The following is a 21,058-nucleotide window of genomic DNA, read 5'->3' as shown; positions in this document are numbered from 1 at the left end:
AAGAAGAGACAGTGTGATTCTGACTGTCTTCCAGCAATGGGAAAAGAACAGACCTTTAAAATCTGACCATTTTAGGGTAAAGGAGATCTGTTTTCATATAAGTGTTTTATTTGAGAATTTGTGTGTGTGTTTTTTTCCCTCTAGATACTGATCAATAAAAAAAAATTACGTTTAACATGCTGACTGTTCTGTTTTGGTGTATTGAACCGAAGAACATTCTTTCGGGGCTCTCCCTACAAATACTATAAATAGAACATAGCTGACTACTTAAAAGCAGTTGAGATCGGAGAGCCTCCAAGAATCTCATACTAATTGAAGTTGACAAAAATACTAACTTCACCCATTTGAGCTGGTCACACTGTACAGCGTGGATTAAGAAGAGAATATTAATAACACATGACGAGTGAGCCTTAACAGTAGTGGACCCGAGTGCACTGCCCATTCACAAACAGCTCCCACCCAAATACTGAGACATTCACATTAAACACTAAGGTCTTAAATAAATGCATAGTGCGCTCTTTCGCACACAATTTTCACGAAGCAGACACGTTCAGAGCACAGCAACTGTAGCACTCCCACCGGGGCTTCCCTTGGGCTAAATAACAGACACTTCATAAGGAAGGGAGCTGCAGACAATCTGGCTCTCACTATGTAATTGGTCATTTGCTGACATTTCCAATACTCTACATGTTGCTGAAACCTCCTTACCAGATTCTCTCTTACTTTGTGAAGGAAGAGTCAGAACAGGAATACATTTCTCTTCACAAGCTCACTCCCCATAGAGATGAAATGCATTTATCTCAGACACACAGGCTCCTGCCTTTAAATCACTCACATCTGCTCCATCCCTAGACAACAGAAATGACCATGAAAAAAAGAACAGCTCAGCTTTACAATGAGATTAGACCACACAATCTCAATACATCATCAATTATATGTTTTAGAAATCCCATTTATTACACGAAATAGACCTTAAAATAAAAAAAAATAAAAAAAACAACAGGACAGTGTAAAGAAACCCAACATCTATTTAACAAAAAAAAAGTGATATGCACTCGTATTTTCAACAGGTCCCTATTAAAAGATGTTCTTTTATGGTCCAATCAGATTCTACCAAAGAACATTCAACAGAACATATGGTTTAGAATATCCCAGTCCAGTCACAAAAAGAAGTGTGTGGACTTCCTACTTGAAACAGACGGAAAAACTGCGGTAGATAAAAAAAACCCTTCCAGTATTCAGCATGTTCATAGACTAAAATGACAGTTCAAACATAAATATAAAAATGTTGCGAAAGACTCATGACTAGTGTTTACTGCACAAGTTTACTGTTTACTGCCATGTCCCTCCCCAAACACCTCAACATTTTCAGTTTCTTAACCCCACAATGTCCTAAATGCATATTCTTAAAAACAGGTTTAACTGTTAGATAAATTACACAGATATATTACCTTACTATTTCTGAACACATCATATAAATACTGGCAACAGTATCTCTGATAACAGCCAGGCTACTGTTTATCTGTCTGTGCCTCAGAACTGTTTTAAATGACTACTAGGAACCCATCCATCATGATTTTTTAGATCCTGTGTGGTTGTCACAGTGCTAGCCTTGACAGAAACAAGCGAGTATCTTCCAGTCTTTCATGAAATATGCGGGACAAGCCAACAGACAACGAAGAATTATAGAAATTATTCTCACCATCAACTCTGTACGAACCAAACGGAGAAATAACATGAGTTTAAAATTTTGCTACCTCGCCCACAATTACTTCTTCCATGATGTATGTCCAACTTATTGAATTATATTCAATGTTAATATCCTCTTGTATTTACTAATTACGGTAAGATGACTCAAGTATGATATTCTGTTTCAGACATTGCTTAGATGTTTTATTACAGTTCAGTTTAGTATATCATCGCTGTTTAAAAATAGCCTCTCCATTTTTGCTGTTTTTGTTTTGTTTTTATGTAATTTATCAGCTTCCTGCTTGCACAGTCCCACAAAATTTCATGACAACATGTTCCGAAACGGCTTAAAATACAATCTTGTTACATGAACTCAATGAAAGTTAAGAATGTTTTTTCCTTCTCCAGTAAAGATACTTCTTTGGAGACGTGAGGTTGTTCCGATCGCAATCATACAGTTACTTGCTCTCTATGGGAATCTAAGAAAAAAAGTCACCATGTTTGCTCCCAGTTAAAGTCCGTAGCACTGGTTTTCAGTGAACCCCAACTTGCCCTGTCAACCGCATCCAAGATATAAGTCCACTGTTAGTCAGTTCAGCTCACTGCTCCTCCCAGTTGCCTTAGAAGTCCGTCTTCAAGAGAGAGGACGTGGATAAAAACAGCACATTTCCTTGTACCACATAATCAAACAGAAGAACTTCACTCTTAAAGAGTCAATATCTTACAGAGAGAGAGGGAGAGAGAGCGAGAGAGCGAGAGAGAGAGAGAAAGAGAGAAAGAGAGGAAGTCAGTGAGTGCTAGAGCATCTGCAACCTGGCTTATAAGCCAAAGGCATAAAGAACAGAGGCAGGGTCCTGTCATAGGCTGCCGATGTTGGGGAAACTCTTGAGTTTCTCAGGGAAGTCGTCCTTATACAGCACGGGATCAGCACGATGTTCCACGACCTTGAGAGGCATGGTACCAAACACAGACGCAAATTTGTTTATACACTCAGACCTGAAGAGAAAGAAAGATAATCTTCATGAATCAAAAAAATGAGATACATGTACGAATAAAAAAACTGCCCTCAATAATTCTTTGAAGCAGCCAGCAGAGAAGAGCTTAAGACTGACATGTTTACTACTTTAAAGCCTCAGTCATGAGGATGCATTTAGTTTTTTAGGTTGCTGATATCCGATGAACAGTAGAAGCAATACCATCTTGGATTTGCTTGTTCTAAACAGATTTCAGCACACATGTAATTTATCTAGGATGTAAAAGTAACTCTAGACCTGTTTGTCTTATGTACACACATTCAGTTGTTTACATATAATTTGGCTCTAAGAATACGCTGACAGGTGCTTTTAAGTCATTAAGATCATGGAGAGTAACATCAGTAAATCGAAGTGAAATAATGACTGTGCATAATATTGACCAATAATTAGTAAAATATGGACCGTGGGTGGAACACCAAGCGTGAGTACAGGCTACTGGGGATCAGAACTACCAAATTCTTGGCATTCTCTGAGCTGTGCAGAGCCCAGCTTTTATGGCAGGAAACGTATTCAGAGTGAAAAGCACGACCAAAGAGACCTCATCAATCTCCCCTAAGACTCAACTCAAAGAGCTGGATGGTCTGTGAAGCCACGCTCTATTACTTATACTCTTTATTCACTCCCAAGGTCAAGCGCTCGCTCGCAGGCCAGCTGTGACTCGACCATGCTTTTCAGCGCCACTTTCAAGGGTTAAAATGATAATTAGTCTTCCTTCTTCAGGGACTGTTTTTCAGGTAAGTGAAGCTAACTAGCTAGACAGCTGTTTAGGCAAAGTTGGTTCCTTTCTATTGCCAGTTGGTAAACTCGACTGAAAAACAAGAAGGGTTATGTGAATGACTCAAGGGTTTCTATGAGGCACATAAAAATAAAACATTTTCCATTTCATTTATCAAATGCCAAATGATATAAAGTGCTGTGATATCTCTGCAGTAAAATTTCTCAAATTTCTATGTAGTTCTATGCACGTTTTGTCCACTCTGGTATATTCTTAGTTTAGTAGAACAGAACAGACACATGAAACAAGCTATTTTCTGTGCTCTGGCATAGCGTGAATCTCTCAGTGCTGTTCAGACTAGAGCTTGGCACGCAAGCCTAGCCTGTCTTGGATGGAGAACTTCTTCACTCTCTGGCTGCTGGAGGCATATCTCTCCTGTGAAGGGCCACAATGAGGCGATTGTTGGTGAAATACACAATGTGTTTCAGATGTAGGCGTAAGCCATGCCAGGGCCAGGGAACTGCCAGAGCTCGCTTTGTCCTACACGCAGAGAGCCCAATTCATACTGTACCTCTCCACCATGTGCGTCTGGTCCAAGGACAGCCCGTCTATCGCTGTGCACTCTGGACACTTGAATTTCTTACGAGGGGTCACCTACATGGAAAAATACAAGGCAAATACATTTTTACTTGTTCTTTGTCCACTTTGTGCTTCTGAAGTTTAGATGAATGAGTGTTTGTCACAAGTTACCAATTTGACACCATATGTCACTGTGCAGAAGCCAGAGACACTCTATATATAATTTCCCATCAAAGCAGCCAAAAGTTATTCATTTTTCAGGAGAATCATAAGATAACGAACTTGCATAAGGACGGGGAAGGCCAAAGGAAAATAACTGAGAAAAAACACAGCAGTTATGCAGAAGATATAGAGAAATGGGACTCCTAACAACAACGCAAGACCTGACAGACGACCAAAAAACTGTACTGAAAGCTTTCATCTTTGAGTAATATGAGAAAATCAGTTCAAAAAAAGTTCAATTCGCTGTTTCAGATCTGAAAACATCCACAGGTGTTACTATCTATCCCTTCCACTGTGAGAAGACAACTTGACACTCTGAGTTTGAATGAATGTGTAGCTGTCAAGACACAGTCAGTAAGAAAAGGAAAAAGACAAAAAAGCAAAGTTTCCAAATCAAACAAAGAAGCTGCTGATGTGCAACAATGGACTGACTATCTCACAGTCCAGACCTCAGCATCGTTCAGTGTGTTTGGGACTACTTGGCTCTCATCAAGCAGAAAGTGCAATGAACTTCTAAGACTGAACTTCGGAGGTGGAAAAAAAAAAAACAGCACATTTATTTAAAAATTAAAAGCAAGTGTCCTGAGAAGAACTCAAGCTGTAATAAAGGCAGACACACCAAATCTTGATAAGTCTGATATTATATACTTTTAAAAACATGCTTTTTACATTTTTGATGATACTACAAAAGTGAAAAACTTGTACTTGACTGGTCATCTCTGACTTCTGCAAAGTACTGTATATAAGTCTTTTAAATATTCTGATAATATTCCTGATTATAGATTGAAATGTCATGACGCACTCCTGATAAAGCACAGCACTATTACACTGACACCTGTGTATTAGTAATGAGCAGAAGCTAGCAGTGCTGTGAGTTTGTGTATGTGTCTGTACCAGGGAGAGGGAAGAGATGGCCTGATGACAGGCTATATAACTCAGATGTAATGAGAGAGAGGTGTGCCCTTGTGGCCAGGAGAAACTGTTATACTCCTTAGAATGATGATGTATGACCTGCCTCATGCTCCACATTTGAACACATACACAAACATACCTAATAAAATGGCATTCTGTAAAATATGACCAGGGAATTGGTCCAGGAGGAGGTGTGCGAAACACAGTGATGATGGGGTAAGGGGGCAGAAAACTTGTGATCTGACTGACTTGCCAGAATGCACAAGCTCTGGTGAGCTTAGGAAAACATACTGAACAGAAGAGAGGCAGCCAGTGACACCCAGATAACAGAGGTTAAGACTGGGTCTTTAAAGGGCGTTCTGCACCTGGACATAGTCACAGTCTGGAGACTGGGGGACGGGGGCGAGAGCCGATCAGAGACACCGGCGCACACTATCAGAACGTCTGCATTACTTAACTAACCACTTGTTCCCCACACCTCATGACTGTTTTTGTAAAATACAACATTGTTGGCTGTAAAAAAAAATATATTAATTTAAAAAATAAAGATAAATTGAACTGAGACATGTATACCTTTATGGGAGCCTTTCCTGTGATGTTGGCCACAAGGAAGTTCATGGCAATATCTTCACAGTTCATATGAGCATCTACCCAGTTCTTAATGTCACCTGGCATCTTGTATGTGTACAGGTAATTGAAGTACTGAAAGAGTACAGCAAGTACAGCAATATTATAAAATGAATCAGTGAAAGTACAAAGGATGCTGAATCTGTTCTCTACACAAGTACAACATCTATGCTAAAGTGGATTATCTCATTAAACAAAGAGACAGAGTGTCATTTTGATGAACGGATGCTCTCACAGAGGGCTACATAGCAGAGAGGGTGTTGTGTTACAATGAGATAACCCTCCACCTCTGAGTAATACTGAAAAGGGACAGAGAAAGAACAAGATGCATACAGGGAAGCCGAGACTGTGCAAGACTGTGCACTGGTGTATGTATGTTTGTGTCCTGTACACCTTAAATGACTTTGGGCAATATCCAGACCACCAACAAGCATGCAAACTACTTTACCTTATGGTAGAACGCAGCTCCAGTCAACACCATTGACACTTCATTAGTCCATTCAGACTCATACTTCCACTTTCCCATTTCGTGGTCCCACAAGTGTAGTCGACCAGGGTACCCCACCAGTCGGTCTGGGAATTCACGCCACACCTACAGACACAAATATCAAAATAGATACAGAACAACTTGTAGAAATAAAACTAGCCACTGTTTTAGACAAGTCACACCTCCAAACAGCAACAGATCACAAAATCACAAGATAAATCTGTGAGCTTTCTAATATCAAAGGCTGTCTGGCACACCGCGAGTTTATGATAGAGAAATCCTTGAATGTCACTGCAATGTGACACAGGAGCTTGCCTGGAAAGCCAGACACCCCTATCTCAAACTGCCTACTATTTCATACAATTACCCATAAATTATGCTCAATTCTCTCAATAGGGCATAAATGGCTGCAGGTGAGCTGCATGCAAGCCTGTAGCTACCGTCAGAGTAAGCCAAGCCTGTCAACAACCCTCACACATCAAAACCCTTGTCAGAAGCCTGCATCTATGATTGAATATAAAGGATCTAGAGGTACAGGGGGATTTAGAGTTCTCTTGGATGGGTTTATACTATGGAAAAAGGTTTAAGAGCACTGCATTAAATGCTACAGTCCCCTTTACAGGGCTTAAAGCAAGGAAAATTTCTGTGCCTGAAATGTGTTCAGGAGTTGGGAGAAAGTACGGAGGGAAGGGGTTTCATGAAATGAAGAAATTAATGAATTGAATATGAACATGTTTATTAACAAAACAAATGAAATGTGGAAACAAAACTATTAATTGCTGTACTTTTTCGAAGTAGTGGGGTCATATGACACTTACTGAGCCATAGTGTAAACAAATGCTTTTTATTAACAAAGAACATAAGTCTCTTTATGACTGTGTATGTATGTATATATATATATATATATATATATATATATATATATATATATGTACACAACCATAGTCTTGCTATGTGACAGTTAAAAAAAATATGCAAGAATATTTTCCACAGACATAAATTTAAGCAATATGCCACAAGAGGCTGTGCATTACTGCGGTCTTATCACAGGGAGGGAGGTTAATAAGCATGACACGAAGCGGAGCAGAAGAACGTTTGCCCGTAACTGTATAACGCGGTCATTTTATGATCTTTTTCACTTTTGTCGTAATATTTTCACTTTAAGTACTTTTTGCTTACCGAATTACCACCACAAGTCTTCTTCCCAAGGTGGGGCTGAACCTCAAATGACTCCCTGCTTCCTACATAGTCCACTATGTAGGAATTTAAATACTGGCTTCTGCACATCAACAGTGCATAATATAGCAAAAAATAGCCATTTGGGATTCAGCCACATCCATACTTGAATAATGCACTATTTAAATGCACAAGCTTGAATTTGAAAACTTCCAAAGCACACTATTTAGGGAGCACAGAGCTGTTTGAGATGCATGGACGTGAGCCATTCAGCCTTTTATGCTGCTGTTTTACAGTGAATCATATCGTAAGTACTTCAACTGAAGCCTGTGATAATAATGATGGAGTTGTTCAGCATGTCTGCTATCTTTTAACCTGTTGGCCAGTTGACCAGCATGGTTCTAGTTAAATTAAATAATAATTAAAACAAACGTGTCAGGCTGTCAGTTTAAACAGAAATGGGTTCTTATTTCATCAATACACTCGGTGGCCCAGGCGAGCAGCAATACAGTCAAAGATTATTCCATTAACAGCACAATTTTTCGTGACATCACGCAGAAATACAGACTTCAAGTGTTGTGAAGTGGTCAAAGGTGTGCATATATCGGGTATTTCACAACAGCTTCGAACACGACTCAGAAAATTTGATTTTAGAATGGGAACTATTCGTTTTAATAATGATCTATTTTTTTAATCTAAAACGGATCCAGCCTCGAGACGGAATTCCGGCACAGTGCCGGAGAGCTTTAAGCCATGCCTTTAGTATTATGTGCAACCCTGGTAATAAAATAGGTCACAAAAATATGCCTTTGATGTTCATTAGCCTGTTGTTCATCAGTTCATCGTACACCAAAGTAAAATTATTTAAAGAGAAAAAAATATTGCTATTTAATACTTCCTGCCCAAACTTTGCCAAGATAACATGACTGAGTCTAGCTGAATGAGATGGAATAAAACACAGGGATCTGACAACATTTAACTCTCTTCAGTACACGGCAGAGATTTTAAGTTAAGTTATCCTTTATTAATCCCACAAAGAGAAAATTCACCTCCACATTTAACCCATCTGTGCAGTGAAACACCCACATACACACCAGTCAATGCACACACTAAGGTGCCCTAAGCGCCCAGGGAGCAGGTGGGGGTTAGGTGCCTTGCTCAAGGGCACTTCAGCCAAGTCCTGCCAGCTCAGGGATCAAACCAGCAACCTTCTGGTCATAAGGCTGGTTCCCTAACCTCTAGCCCACGACTGCACCAACTTTCAGTGAAGTTTAAGTCAGGATTGCTGAGCTTGTCTGATGGCCACTGAAAATGTTATTCTACTATCAGAGAACCATTTTTGCGTGCATTTGGAGATATGCTTTATACCAGGGGTGTCCAATCTTGTCCGTAAAGGGCCGCTTCAGGTTTTCACTCCAACACAGCAGGAGGTCACCTAATGAAATGAAGACTAACTGATTAAACAAGTAGAGTCAGGTGTGCTCCAGCTTGTTTGGAGTGAAAACCTGTAGCCACACCAGCCCTTTGCGGATACGACTGGACACCCTTGCTTTAGACCACTGTCCTGCTGGAAAGCTTTCAGCTGGTAAGCCTTTTAAGTAGTAAACTGGTATAAAAGTAGCACAACTGTAGATTTAGACACTTGACCTCTGGATGCATTCAACTCTTCCAAACGTCCACCTGTGATCCTCGGAGAAAGTTCGAACATGGTTGCTGAGATTTTGCTAAATTGTGGTGTGAAGCTGTACCAAGCAAATATGACTGGCTGCATCATGTGTGAACAAAGAAGGCAATAGGTCCAAACCCATCATGTGTCTGTTATTTGATTCACTAGAATCATTGCTTGAAACATGATTAACTTTCCTCAAATATTAGGGGCTGCTACACTGTAGTGGTTACCAATGCAATACTCTTATTGAGACGTCTGTGTTCAACCCTACTTAAAGGCCAGATACAGTGATTGTGTTTGAGACTCTCCTACCTCATAACCAAACTGCAGTTCATCTGAGGTCAACATGATTATGTCGTCATCTATGGCCAACACTGCCTCTGTCTCGATCTCATCAAAAGGAAAGAAGCGATTGCTGAGCTTGTTTTCCTTGGTGCGCACCACTCTGAGAGGTACAGCAATCTTCGGCCAAAGAGACTCTGTATTCGAAAAGAGAGAGAGAGAGAGAGAGAGAGAGAGAGAGAGAGAAACTAAATGAGTTAAAAAAAATAACAGTGTGACTTTAATACACTAAGTTTCTTTTAGGGATAAAGGAAGGAGACAGTGGCAAGGTCTGTGGAAAAGAGTATGGGTGGTTCGGCCTAAACACATCACTGCCTCGGGGCACGTTTGAATGTGACCACACTGACATTCCTCGAAGGGCAGGAAAGACAACACTCTGTATTTTCAGTTGTGTAACAGCTTGGGAACCGTCCACAGCACGGAAAAAGATGGATGGCACATACTGTGTCACCTAATAAAGACACAGAGAATGACTAGCTCCACTTGGGAGGGGTGGGTGTGCGCTGTGCAAGCATACTCCTCTCCTCCTTTATTTCCTGACCCTAGCTTAAGGAATCAGAGGGAAATCTCCCAAGTGGTAGAATTAGCTCAACTCCAAGTAAGACTGTACACACCTACCCACCTCATGACACCCTGAGGATGACAAAGGTTAAAAAAAGAAAAAAAAACACTCAGCATTTCAAACATTATGCAGCTCTAAATGAAGGCTCAGACACAAAAAAACAAGCTCATCTCATGCAAGGAACCAGCTATGGCCACAATACAAGCCTACATGTCCAGTGTAGAAGAGTGTTCACAATAGTTAATAGAGAAAGGACAAAGGCAAGCACTGTTAACAAATATATTGCAATTAAACTAAAGCAAAAAAGAAAGACCACTGTCTTTATTCACACATCATTACTGTCTATTTATAGAGCTATAAAATCAGTAAGAATCCTGCCCCCTGAAAACAACCATGACACCAAAAAAGCTCTTAACGCCTATAATCACCTTCATACATTGTACTCATATTAAGCAACTGCCAAAAAAGAAACATTAAGTGAAAACGTACTTTAGCTAATAAAGTCCCCAGTGACAACCAAAGCCTCTACTCCACTGTGAGTATATTAAAACAACAAGTCTCTAGAAACATAAAAATAAATTCATTCTACAAGCACTGATTGCCAGCACGTCATTAAAAAAGACAAACAGGCCAGCCTTGGACAGCTTAAACTGCTCAAAATAAACAAACACAATCAGCGATGGCAACGAGAAGGAGGAAATCCATCCTCATCTCGGCCTGAGCCTCATGTTGACCCGCGAACAGCCCTTATTAGTTCTAATGGGTCACAAAGCTCTAGCCTGGCTCCACTGACGCCTCTAATCAAAGGCAACGGTGGCCCATTAGGCCACTTCAAAGTATATCCCAGTGTAATTACATTACTAAAATCTATTCAGAGGATATATTTAATTTCTTGTTCCTTTTCTTCCCCCCTTACTCCAAGCTGTCAGTGTAAGGGCTCCATAAACAGGCACATACCTAATCACCTTGTTAAGTGGTATCATTAGAGAGAGAGAGCCTCAATAAATAACTACTAATATCAGCTTACTTTGACACATCTCTAATAGGCCATAAATGTGTCCCGGCTGTTTGGGAGGGAGGCCGTTAGGGGAATAATCCTTTTGGTTTGACAATAAAATTAAGAGTACATGTCTGGGGAAAACAGGCCGTATATCAAAATTAAGTAAAACTTATTTAAACGGTCTTGTCTTGAGGATGTTGTGATATTCACAGCTCAGATGAAAAAAGCTAAAGCAAAAGACAAAACTACAGTTTTCTGTTTTGGTCTGGCCTATAAGCATGCCATGCTTTCTCAGACTGCTGGTGGAACACGATCTGATTTAGTATTAAAGCAGTCTATATTAATATGCTGTTTAATACACACTAAAATACAGTTAATGTACAAAAGTCAGAGAATGCCATTCATTTCCTTAATTTCCAACCAAAACAGTGATTAAGTCGCTGAAAGAAATCTTTTAATGTTACTCTGACACTGGTCTTCTTGTGTTACTGTTTCTCTGGTGTTGACCAGAGGAGCATGAGTTTCTATCATTTGCCCTAAAGGCCTCAGCAGACTTCTTGCGGAGACAACATTCGTCTGGCTTCAGCAAACAATATTACATAATTGTGGGGAAAATGAACAACCGCAGGCGTTGCGCGGGTGCTTCTTTCGCCGCGTCGTGCACACGGCATCAGGGCGAACTCTGTGGACAAAAGCATTACGTGACAAAGCCTGTGATTGGTCGGTAAAAAAAGAGGCATGCCATAAAACAAAGATGGATGACTTTGAGGGGTTTTGTTTCAGAAGAAGTACGATAAGCGCTTTGGAGGGGACACCAATATTTCTCTGTTAAACAAACAATGAATACCACCTAGATGTTAAGTCTATTATTCGGTAGAACTAACTAATATTAAGCACCAAAACATATAGGTTATTTTATATTTCGGTTTACAGGAAAATGGGGCTGAAGTTGGCTTCTTATTTGCCAGCTTCTTGTTCCAACTGTCTCGTTGCAGCTTAAATAGTGGCAGTATTCAGGAATCGCATGTTGCCATTGTGAGAACTGTGATAGAATTGTTGTCCAGCAGTCATGGAACTTGACATAAAATGCCACAGCATCACCTGCATTAGTGGAGCATCCGCAACAGGCAAAACGAAACCGCAGAAAGTACACAAGCTTGTAAGCTCGCAAAGGTGCTTTTGGCTTTGTGCCACCCTCAAGAATTTCGTTTCGCAAGAAGCAGGCTGAGGCCTTTAGGGAGCTTTCCTTGCCACTGTCGCCCCTGGTTTGTGCGCTGGGGCTTCGACCTGGACTTTTTTGCAAAGCTGCTTCGTGACGACGCCTGTTGCAAAAAGCTCTGCATAAATAAATATTGACTCGACTTGACCACCAAAGCTCACTCTCAGAAGTTGGTTGCATTTTCTGCTTCTCACAATTCAAATAATCCCAAACACATGAAATGATGTTGAGGTCTGGGCTCTGGGGTGGGCAGTCCATTGTTCTGTAAATCTATTTCCTTTTCTCTGTAATGGCTCCTCAACTGCTTCAAAACCTTTTTCAGATTTGGAGCGGTACAGCGGAGCTTGATTTTCTCTTAGCACTCAAAGACAGTTTTGGTGGTCTACCGGTTCTTGCACAGTTGTCCCATGTCTATATATCTTTTAAAATATATTTTTAACTCTAGTTTTGTTTTTTTCAATTATCTTTTCTTTAAATTTCACCTTCCTTATGCAAATGGATCATATTATATCTAAAGTCCTAAGAAATATTGCTTGAAAAATAAATAGCTTGTACTTAATGATGCTGCAAAGTAAACTAAATAAATTAATAGTGTTCTCTGACTTTTTAACAGCACTGTACTTCTAAGAATTCGGTTTATGTATGGTAATAGGATCTTCCACTTGGTTTAAGCTAATGAAAATACCGCAAGAAGATGTACACGTTCCTAAATTTAACACTATACAAGAATAACCTAATTTAAGAATGATAGCACGGCTAATATAAACAAAAGTTACAGGTGGACCCAAAATTACACAAATGAGATCATGCTATCTTTGATTGGTAGGAGTAGTATTTATTCATGAGTGGATAAATAAACGTGTGAAATGATTAATCCTATTTGAACGTATTCAAAAGGAATGATTTGAATGGTTCAGACCTTCAGGTGGGCTCTTGTTCTGGTTGTTCCACACGACCAACAGCTTGGCCAGACTGGGAACTTTAGAGATCTCAGTGATGACCCTGAAGAGACTCTCCACACGGTCGTAAGTCAGAACCACAGCAGTGAAGCCCGGTGATCGAGGAGGTATCAGTGGGAGGAAAAGTGGGTTGTTCACACTAGACCATTTCTGTTGAGAAAACACAAAAATAAACAGTGTATTTATATAAAGTAGTAAGAAATAAGGGAATTTGAGGCAAATGGTTTACTATTCGTTCCTCTAGAATTAATGCAAACATTTTCCATGACTTTAGTCTACTTAACGGTTTAATACAGAGTGAGGTAATGTGTAGTGCATGCCAGACGATGGCTTTAAATGAGAACAAGCATGATCTATTAAATTTAAAGATTACTTAGAAAACTACAAACTGGCAGCGCCGACTGGCAGATTAAAAACGTACAGGAATGTCAAGTGCCCACAACAGAGATTAAAAACGAGGTAACAAACAGCTGGAGGAGTGTGCCGTGACCTTTTAGTGTGCCAACCCATTTGCCTAAACCCTCTCCCTCAACTTGGGCAATATTCAAGCACCATTAGTCCCAGTCAGCAACAGCTTGTTCAGACTGCAAGAAGCCAAGAATTTCCTCTCAGTAATCAGGAGAAACAGAGGACACCGGACCAAAAGCTGCCCATAAAGCTGCATCTCCGCCATGGAAAAGTCTTCTCAAAACATTCGCAGATCTAACAAAATCTAATCCTTTTAATGCTTTGTGTGTAGAGGCACTACGTTCTTTACTACTACGCTCTCACTGTGAAGCTTTAGAAGGGAATGGATTAAGAGAGAGTTTTCACGCTTCCCTCAGCCGGTGTAGGTGCAATCTGGCGGCACTTTTAAGAAAAGGCCTGTATGGTGAAACCGATACAATATGTGGGCAGATATTAGGAGCTGTGTTTGTACTGGCTGAATAAAATACTTCCTTGCTTCAAGCTCTTTGTCACTACACAGCTTTAGTCCATTATTTTCCTGTTAACTTTCATATATGTCTGAATTTGATTAGAACAGTGATGTTCTTTGTGAACTGAAACGCTAACATCTGTCATCCACCAAACCTTGACCAAGACATCTAAGACTTTTAAGCATCTTGCTCTTTTGCCCCCAGGGAGAGGAAGAACCCAGAAACTGAAAACATTGTACTAGAAGCTTGTTCTAAAGGCATCGTTCGAGTACGGATATGTGAGGGGAACAACAGATCGCTTTACAATGCCTTTGCATCTGTTTGTTAAGCATTTCCGTCTTTAAGGCCTATTTTGCAGTGGAATTTTATGATTGCACTCTAGTGAACTCAGTACAGCAGGGGTGCAGATGAACCCTGGCAGGGCCAGGGTGAAGCAGGGGGTGCTGGGACGCTGTCGGCGTCAGTGGTTGTCTCCTGCCAGTGTGGGGCTTGGCTCGTCTTCCTGGCCTGCTTTAAAACAGCCTGTAAACTCCCAAAGATGCACAGACTGGAGTGGAGATCAAGTGACGCTGTAAAGTAAATACTGAGAGTGCTTAGAGGCCCTCTGATGCGGTCATGGAGATTGCTGTTCTTTACTGGCCCGAGGAAAAAGCTGAGACTGCGCGCACAGTGATCCTCGACTAGCTCACCCTGCACAACAGAGGTGATGAGGATCCAAATAACCAACTATATTAAAAAGCCACCGCCATCATGAGCGCAGGATGATAATTTATGCACGACACTGAATTTGGTAGATTTTGGCCCAATTCCATTTCACCCCTTGCCCCTACCACTTCTGTTCACGTCTAGGGGTAGGGTGCCCTGATTCTTGTTGGGATAGAGGGGGAGGGCGAAGTGTTGGGACTACATGACCCTGCAAACGGAGGTTTTTCAGAGACTCCAAACAGAGTGATATGAGAAAAAAAGAAAAACCGGTAAGATGGCGAACAAGAGACCAAAGAAACCCACAAATGTGAGAATTTTCTCCATTAAAATTTGAAGATAATCATTGTATTTTCTTAGTTTAATGTCGTTTCAGTGTATTATGGTCATTTTCTTTGTAACAAGCATAAAAAAATCAATAATAGCATGCTAAAGTCTCGGTAGCTAGCTAATTTTCCCGTTCCACCTTAAATAGTCCAGCAGTTCTAACGGCTGAACATTCAAACAAGAAGCTGGTGAATATCTGACTTCAGCTTTGTATCACGAATGAATTAGCGGTGGGAGATAATAAATAATTGCCCCCCTCTTTGAAGGCATATGATGCCCTAAATGTAACTAAAGCCCAGCAGTGAGGAGCTGAACTTTACCCTTCTGTGTCGCCTACAGAGCACCGCTTGTAGCCTGTTAATGAGGCAATGTTTTTCCCATTTCGTAGGGCAAGATTTCAACCACTACCCCTTGTAACTCAGTTCCAAGGGGTTAGGGTGACACACAAAAACAAGCAGTAGGGGTAAAAAGAAGAAATGGGACTGGGCCTTTATTAAAAGGGTGGTCATTTTGATCTCAATACACATTTTATAGGCAGCATCACTAACAAACAGTTATCTTTGCCAGAATAATCCCAAGACCCATGAGTGCAGCTTTCTACTTAACAGGAAATCAGAGTCAAGGAGTGTGTAATATTATATATGTATTTTAATAACAGTAACACAGATATCCACAATACTATCGCTGTCGAAAGAAGAATTAAAAATGTATTTGATTACCCTTAAATGTAAAGACTAAGGTGCTACAGTAGCTACTGTGAAGGACATCAACTATCTTGTACAATGTTTAGCTGCAATGTGCCGTGTTTTAACATTGAAATTAATCAAGTTATTTAGTCAAAATCATAAAAAAAATTATCTATGTTGAATAAAACATCGTTAAATGATTTTATATATTTTTGTTATGCTATTTTTTGTTATAACAAACAAAAAATAACATAGGAGTAACTCTAAAGCTTAACCTTCATAAGAATGCAAAGGTTTGTAACTATGGAAAATTTAAACATCTCTTTACCTCTCGGTTTCCACACTCTTTTGGTTTCCCCACTTACCCTGCATGCTGTGCTTTTACCTTTGGTGAATGGGGACTATAGCCCTCTATGTCTGACTAGACTGAGCAGATGAGATGCAGCAGAGCAGAAACAAACATGAGCGTCTACTGTAATACTAATAATCAGAAAATAAACTACTGAGAGTTTCAATTCACAATAAACGCTTATAAATATAAGCGACTATAAACTGAACAACTGGCCAGGGCTAAAGAGAGCACAGTGGAGCTGATTATACTAGCACTAGTTTGGGCGACTAATACCTTTGCTTACCCAAAGTCCTTATATAAAAAAGCCTGTTCACTCAACGGCCATCTTGGCAAAGCGGCCGTACAGCTTCCAGTCACACAAGACCAGGGTCCTATCTCTCTGAATGAGAGAACTAAAAACTCAAAACTTTATTACAATTTTAAAAACATATTTGAAATAACTGGTAAAATCAGTTGTAGTGTCCGACTCAATAATGCACCAAAACATGGTTTCTTGGGTAGTTCTGGCTACTGCTCTTGAGCGGATCTCCACAAATCAGCTTAAACCTAGGGGGGCTTTTCTGGCATGCGGCATAACCAGCAAGCTGATTGGCTCTTTTCAACAAAGGGTGGGATTTTCTCTGTAATCAGATGACATGTTGAGCGTTACAAGCTTTTCCATTCATTTTCCAACCAGTGACCTGTCTCTTCCTTTAAAACGTCTTTGGCTAAACACATCACAGAGCAGCTTAGATTCTGCCTTTTTGTCAAGCCCTTATATTTCCTCTTTGCTTAAGAGTATCAGTGAACTGGAATCGAACCTGTGGTGTGGTGTGTGAAGCTGTTTAAGCTAAGCTAACACTGGCCTCTGCTGCTAATGAGGACAATACATCAGAGCAAGAGTAATGTTGGCTCAGCCAAAGGCTCCACACACAAAAATACAGGTGTGCTCTGTCAGATTTGAGTCTTTATTCTTTAATCCTGTGTCAATGAAGCATCAGTGAGCCAGAATAGAGCCTGTGTTGTGGTATGAAGTCATTTTAGTCTGCTCACCAAGCTAATGCTAGCTTCTAGGGCTAACAAGGACAGTACAGTGGAACAAAAGAAGTTTAGCTACAAGCTCAGCACACAACATACGTGTGATTCCTCAGATTAGAGTCTTTATCCTCTAAACTTGAGATAATCGAGATACAGTGACCCGGAATCAAAGTTATACTGTGATGTGTGAGGCTGTAGCTTGCTAAGCTACTGCCACTAGCAAATCCCACCATCATTTACTGATTTTACCTAACAGTTAATTATACAGTCCAAACATCTCAAACAAGTTAAACATGTCAGCACAGACATATTGGCCCAATCCCATCTCACCCCTCGCCCCTACCACTCAGCCCTCTATTGTGCGCGTTCACGTCTAGGAGTAGGGTGTCCTGATTCTTGTTGAGATAGAGGGGTAGGGCGAAGTGTTAGGGCTACATGACCCTCCAAACGGAGGTTTTTCAGAGACTCCAAACAGAGAGTTATGAGAAAAAAAGAAAAAACAGCAAGATGGAGAACAAGAGACCAAAGAAACCCACAAATGTGAGAATTTTCTCTGTTAAAAATTACGATAACCACTGTTTTATCTTAGTTTAATGTCGTTTCAGTGTATTATGGTCGTTTTCTTCGTAATAAGCATAAAAAAAATCACTAATAGCTTGCTAAAATCTCGGCAGCTAGCTAGCTAACTTTCCCGTTCCACCTTAAATACTCCAGCAGTTCTGACGGCTGAAGCGCCAGAATGTAATTGCTGCACCATTTAAGGTGGAACAGGAAAATTCGAACAAGAAGCTGGTGAATATCTGACTTCAGCTTCATATCACTGAAGAATTAGGGGTGGGCGATAATAAATAATCGCCCCCCTCTTTGAAAGCATATGATGCCCTAAATGTAACTAAAGCCTAGCAGTGAGGAGCTGAATTACCGTCCTCTGCTGTCACTGAAGACGGGCCGGGTCGCCTACAGAGCAGCACTAGAAGCTGCTAATGAAGCAATGTTTTTTTGTTATTTTTTTGTTTTTGTTTTTGTTTTTTTTGTTTTTTTTAATTTGGGCATTGTTCCATTTCGTAGGGCAAGATTTCAACCGCTACCCCTAGTAACTCAGTTCCAAGGGGTTAGGCTGACACTCAATGAAATGGGACTGGGCCATTGTCTGTAGTTGCATGGCTCGTGCTGCCAGGTCATAAGCATCTCAGTTTGCATGTTTTAGTATACCGGACTGTGATAGGTTCAAGCTTATTGAGGACATACACACAAAGCTGCTACACAGCACCCTAAACTTGCTTCTTTTTTACTGGACATATGGACAAAGCCTGTATTTTCAACGGAAAACATGTACTCTACGCTGTGGTAGCAGATTTGACACGAATACCAATCTATATAATCTCAATATATTACCCTAAAACGAGTGGAATTAACCATCTAAAAACACTTTTTGAGAGCAGGAGGTCTTTAATGCACACACACTACTTTTTGGAGTGTCATTTAGATATTTATGGAGGCCACTATGGAGGTTTTAACAGAGGCCACAGAGCCTTAATAAAACCCTGCAGATGAGCTGGTAAAAGTCTGTGCACTCCAGTAAAAAACACTTCTTAGCAGTGTAGAGCTGAAAACTATTCCTGGGATTCAGGTTCAAGCATCAAACATGCCACGTGCCATCCAAGGCTCGAAGCCCCCACGAAAACAGCCGCTTTTCCTTTTGACGGGAAGGCAAATTTGGTATATGATCTACTGGTATATGAGTTCAGAGCTGAGTGTTCTCCTCAAAGCACACTAAGGCACAGAGCCCAGCGCTTGAAAAGAAGTCAGTGGCCACAGGCTTGATACAGTACTGAAAAGTGAGGTGCCTTTACCATGAGTGGTTACATTTTTGTGTCATGTACAGATATTGAAATCGAGCAATAACTTAATGGGTGCTTGACGTAAAAAATAAAAACGTTAAGCCTTACTCCGAAAGAATTTACTGTGCTCTGTGGCTGCATGTGATGCTGACATCTGTTCATGCAAGGCATTAAGTTGAACCTTTAATAAAACGTCCCTCAAAACAACAGTAATCTATAAATAAAAGAACACGTTTGATTAGCAAAAACGTTCAAAGCCCCCACACCAAGGGCTGCAGGACGAGGTGCTATTTCACAGGCAGACCAAGCTACCGAGTCCAGTGGTTAACCAGCTCCCTGGCTGTGTCCGCCACGCTCTGTCACCATAGTCTCAGCCATCCTTCGCTCAACATCAGTCAACCATCCCACTAATAAAAGGAAACTATATTACCCAATGGAAATTTCTTTGAAGTGTCTGACACTGACACACAAGCAAGAGGGGAAATAATTAAAGTACCACTGTGACATATAAGCGGTAAAGTGAATAAAGAAGAACACAGGGGTGTGGTGCATTAAAAGTCAGTCTGGGACTGAAAAAAAGCTTTGGCCTAATTGGGCAGGCTCCAGTGTGGTTCAGTTTGTGCGCTGAGCCACTGCAATTTGTCAAAGCAAACAAGAAGAAGTGTGTTTTTCAATCTAACACACTGTCAGGAAATTTGCCTGGGGCATTCAGTCTGAATTCACCTGCTATTTGGAACGTGCCACAGAAATAAATGGGTAGTGAACTTTTAGCTCCTTCCTAGAAAGGTAGATTAATACTAATCAGAGTTATGATCATATAAAATAAGCAAGCACCACTCTGTCTGCAATAGAGACCCTATCAAAAAAAAAAAAACAAGTTTGTCATTATCATGTCTAAAACGAAAGTATGGGTTGATATAATTGCCCTTGAAACCCTTGTTACTGGGTACGCTTTTGTCAAACAGTGAAAAGTGGAGGTACGGGCAGCTTGAGTGACGGTGAGGGATTGCAGGCTGTTTCATGTGGGCCGAGGGGGCTTGGCGAGTCCTGCAGCTGGGATCATGCTAGTATAGCTTTGGGATTAGGCGAAAATGGAACCCAGATGAAAACGTGGATGCCTGCTCAATCGCAGAAGTCCTATACACAAAAAAATTTACCTCCAAACTATCACTGATGCTGACAGGCAGTGAAAGCTCAAGTAAGAGTGACTAGTCTGAAATACAGCACTCTAACTGGCATAAGAGACAGCAGGTCCAGAAAATTTTGACTTTGAGCCGGACAGCAGTCAGAAAAACCCTTTCTTGTGGATTTTTTTTTACATGTGACAGCAAAAATAAAATAAAATAAAATAAATAAAACCATGAAAGTGTTATCTATATGAACAGGAGAGGCAAACAATATATGATGTATTATGTTTATCACTGTGTAAAATATCGATATTCTTCACTATTAATTTTGAGCAGTGGAAGTAGGGGTGAATTGAGCAACACAGTTGACCCAATACCCCAAAAAACAAGACTCTTTTGAGGGGGGGGCAAAAAAACAGAAGTGACCAGCCTAGATGAGTCTTCTTATATATCTGCACATTATGCATTCTAAATTACCTGATAAAGTACTTTCTAGTTTAAAAAAATGTAAAAGGACATAAACAACGCATCTGGCTTATAGTGCTTATGTTCGAGTTCCTTCAGAACTGCAACACAAAAAGCAGCCTGTCTTGACAACGTCTCCAAAAGCACCAGCAGAGCTCAAGAAATGTGCTTTCAATTATGTCCCGGTGGATATAGAATGGCAGAAAAAAAGCACTTGATTTATTTAGTGCTCTGTTCCAGTTCTGCTCAACGTGTTTCCACTGAGTATGTAGAGAAAGTATTTCATCTCTCCTCTAATGCTGGAATGGTCAAAGGACAGAAACACAGCACAATTAACCTTTCGTGAGTCTGGGTCTCTCTCCAAGATCAGAGTAACGCTGACTGATAGCAAAGGGCCGAGAAACGATGGGAGAGTAGGGCAATGTCAAGTGC

At 40.5% G+C, this 21,058-nt stretch overlaps 1 protein-coding gene across 1 annotated transcript in view; it reads right to left on the bottom strand.

Annotated features, from left to right (window-relative positions):
* Positions 1–773: 773 nt before the first annotated feature.
* Positions 774–21,058, bottom strand: part of ext2 (exostosin glycosyltransferase 2) — a 43,100-nt gene continuing 22,815 nt past the window's right edge. Inside the window, exons 10-15 of the mRNA XM_036586333.1 lie at positions 13,153–13,342; positions 9,423–9,589; positions 6,227–6,370; positions 5,725–5,853; positions 4,010–4,092; positions 774–2,685 (exon numbers count right to left, since the gene is read on the bottom strand). Of these exons, the coding sequence (XP_036442226.1) occupies positions 2,547–2,685; positions 4,010–4,092; positions 5,725–5,853; positions 6,227–6,370; positions 9,423–9,589; positions 13,153–13,342 (852 nt within the window). The 3' untranslated portion in view covers positions 774–2,546. The remainder of the gene's footprint in view (positions 2,686–4,009; positions 4,093–5,724; positions 5,854–6,226; positions 6,371–9,422; positions 9,590–13,152; positions 13,343–21,058) is intronic.

The sequence above is a fragment of the Colossoma macropomum genome, unplaced genomic scaffold (assembly GCF_904425465.1).
Source record: "Colossoma macropomum unplaced genomic scaffold, Colossoma_macropomum, whole genome shotgun sequence".
NCBI classification, from domain to species: domain Eukaryota; kingdom Metazoa; phylum Chordata; class Actinopteri; order Characiformes; family Serrasalmidae; genus Colossoma; species Colossoma macropomum.
Note: the sequence above shows the minus strand (reverse complement) of the source record. Positions and strands in the feature narration are given on the sequence as shown.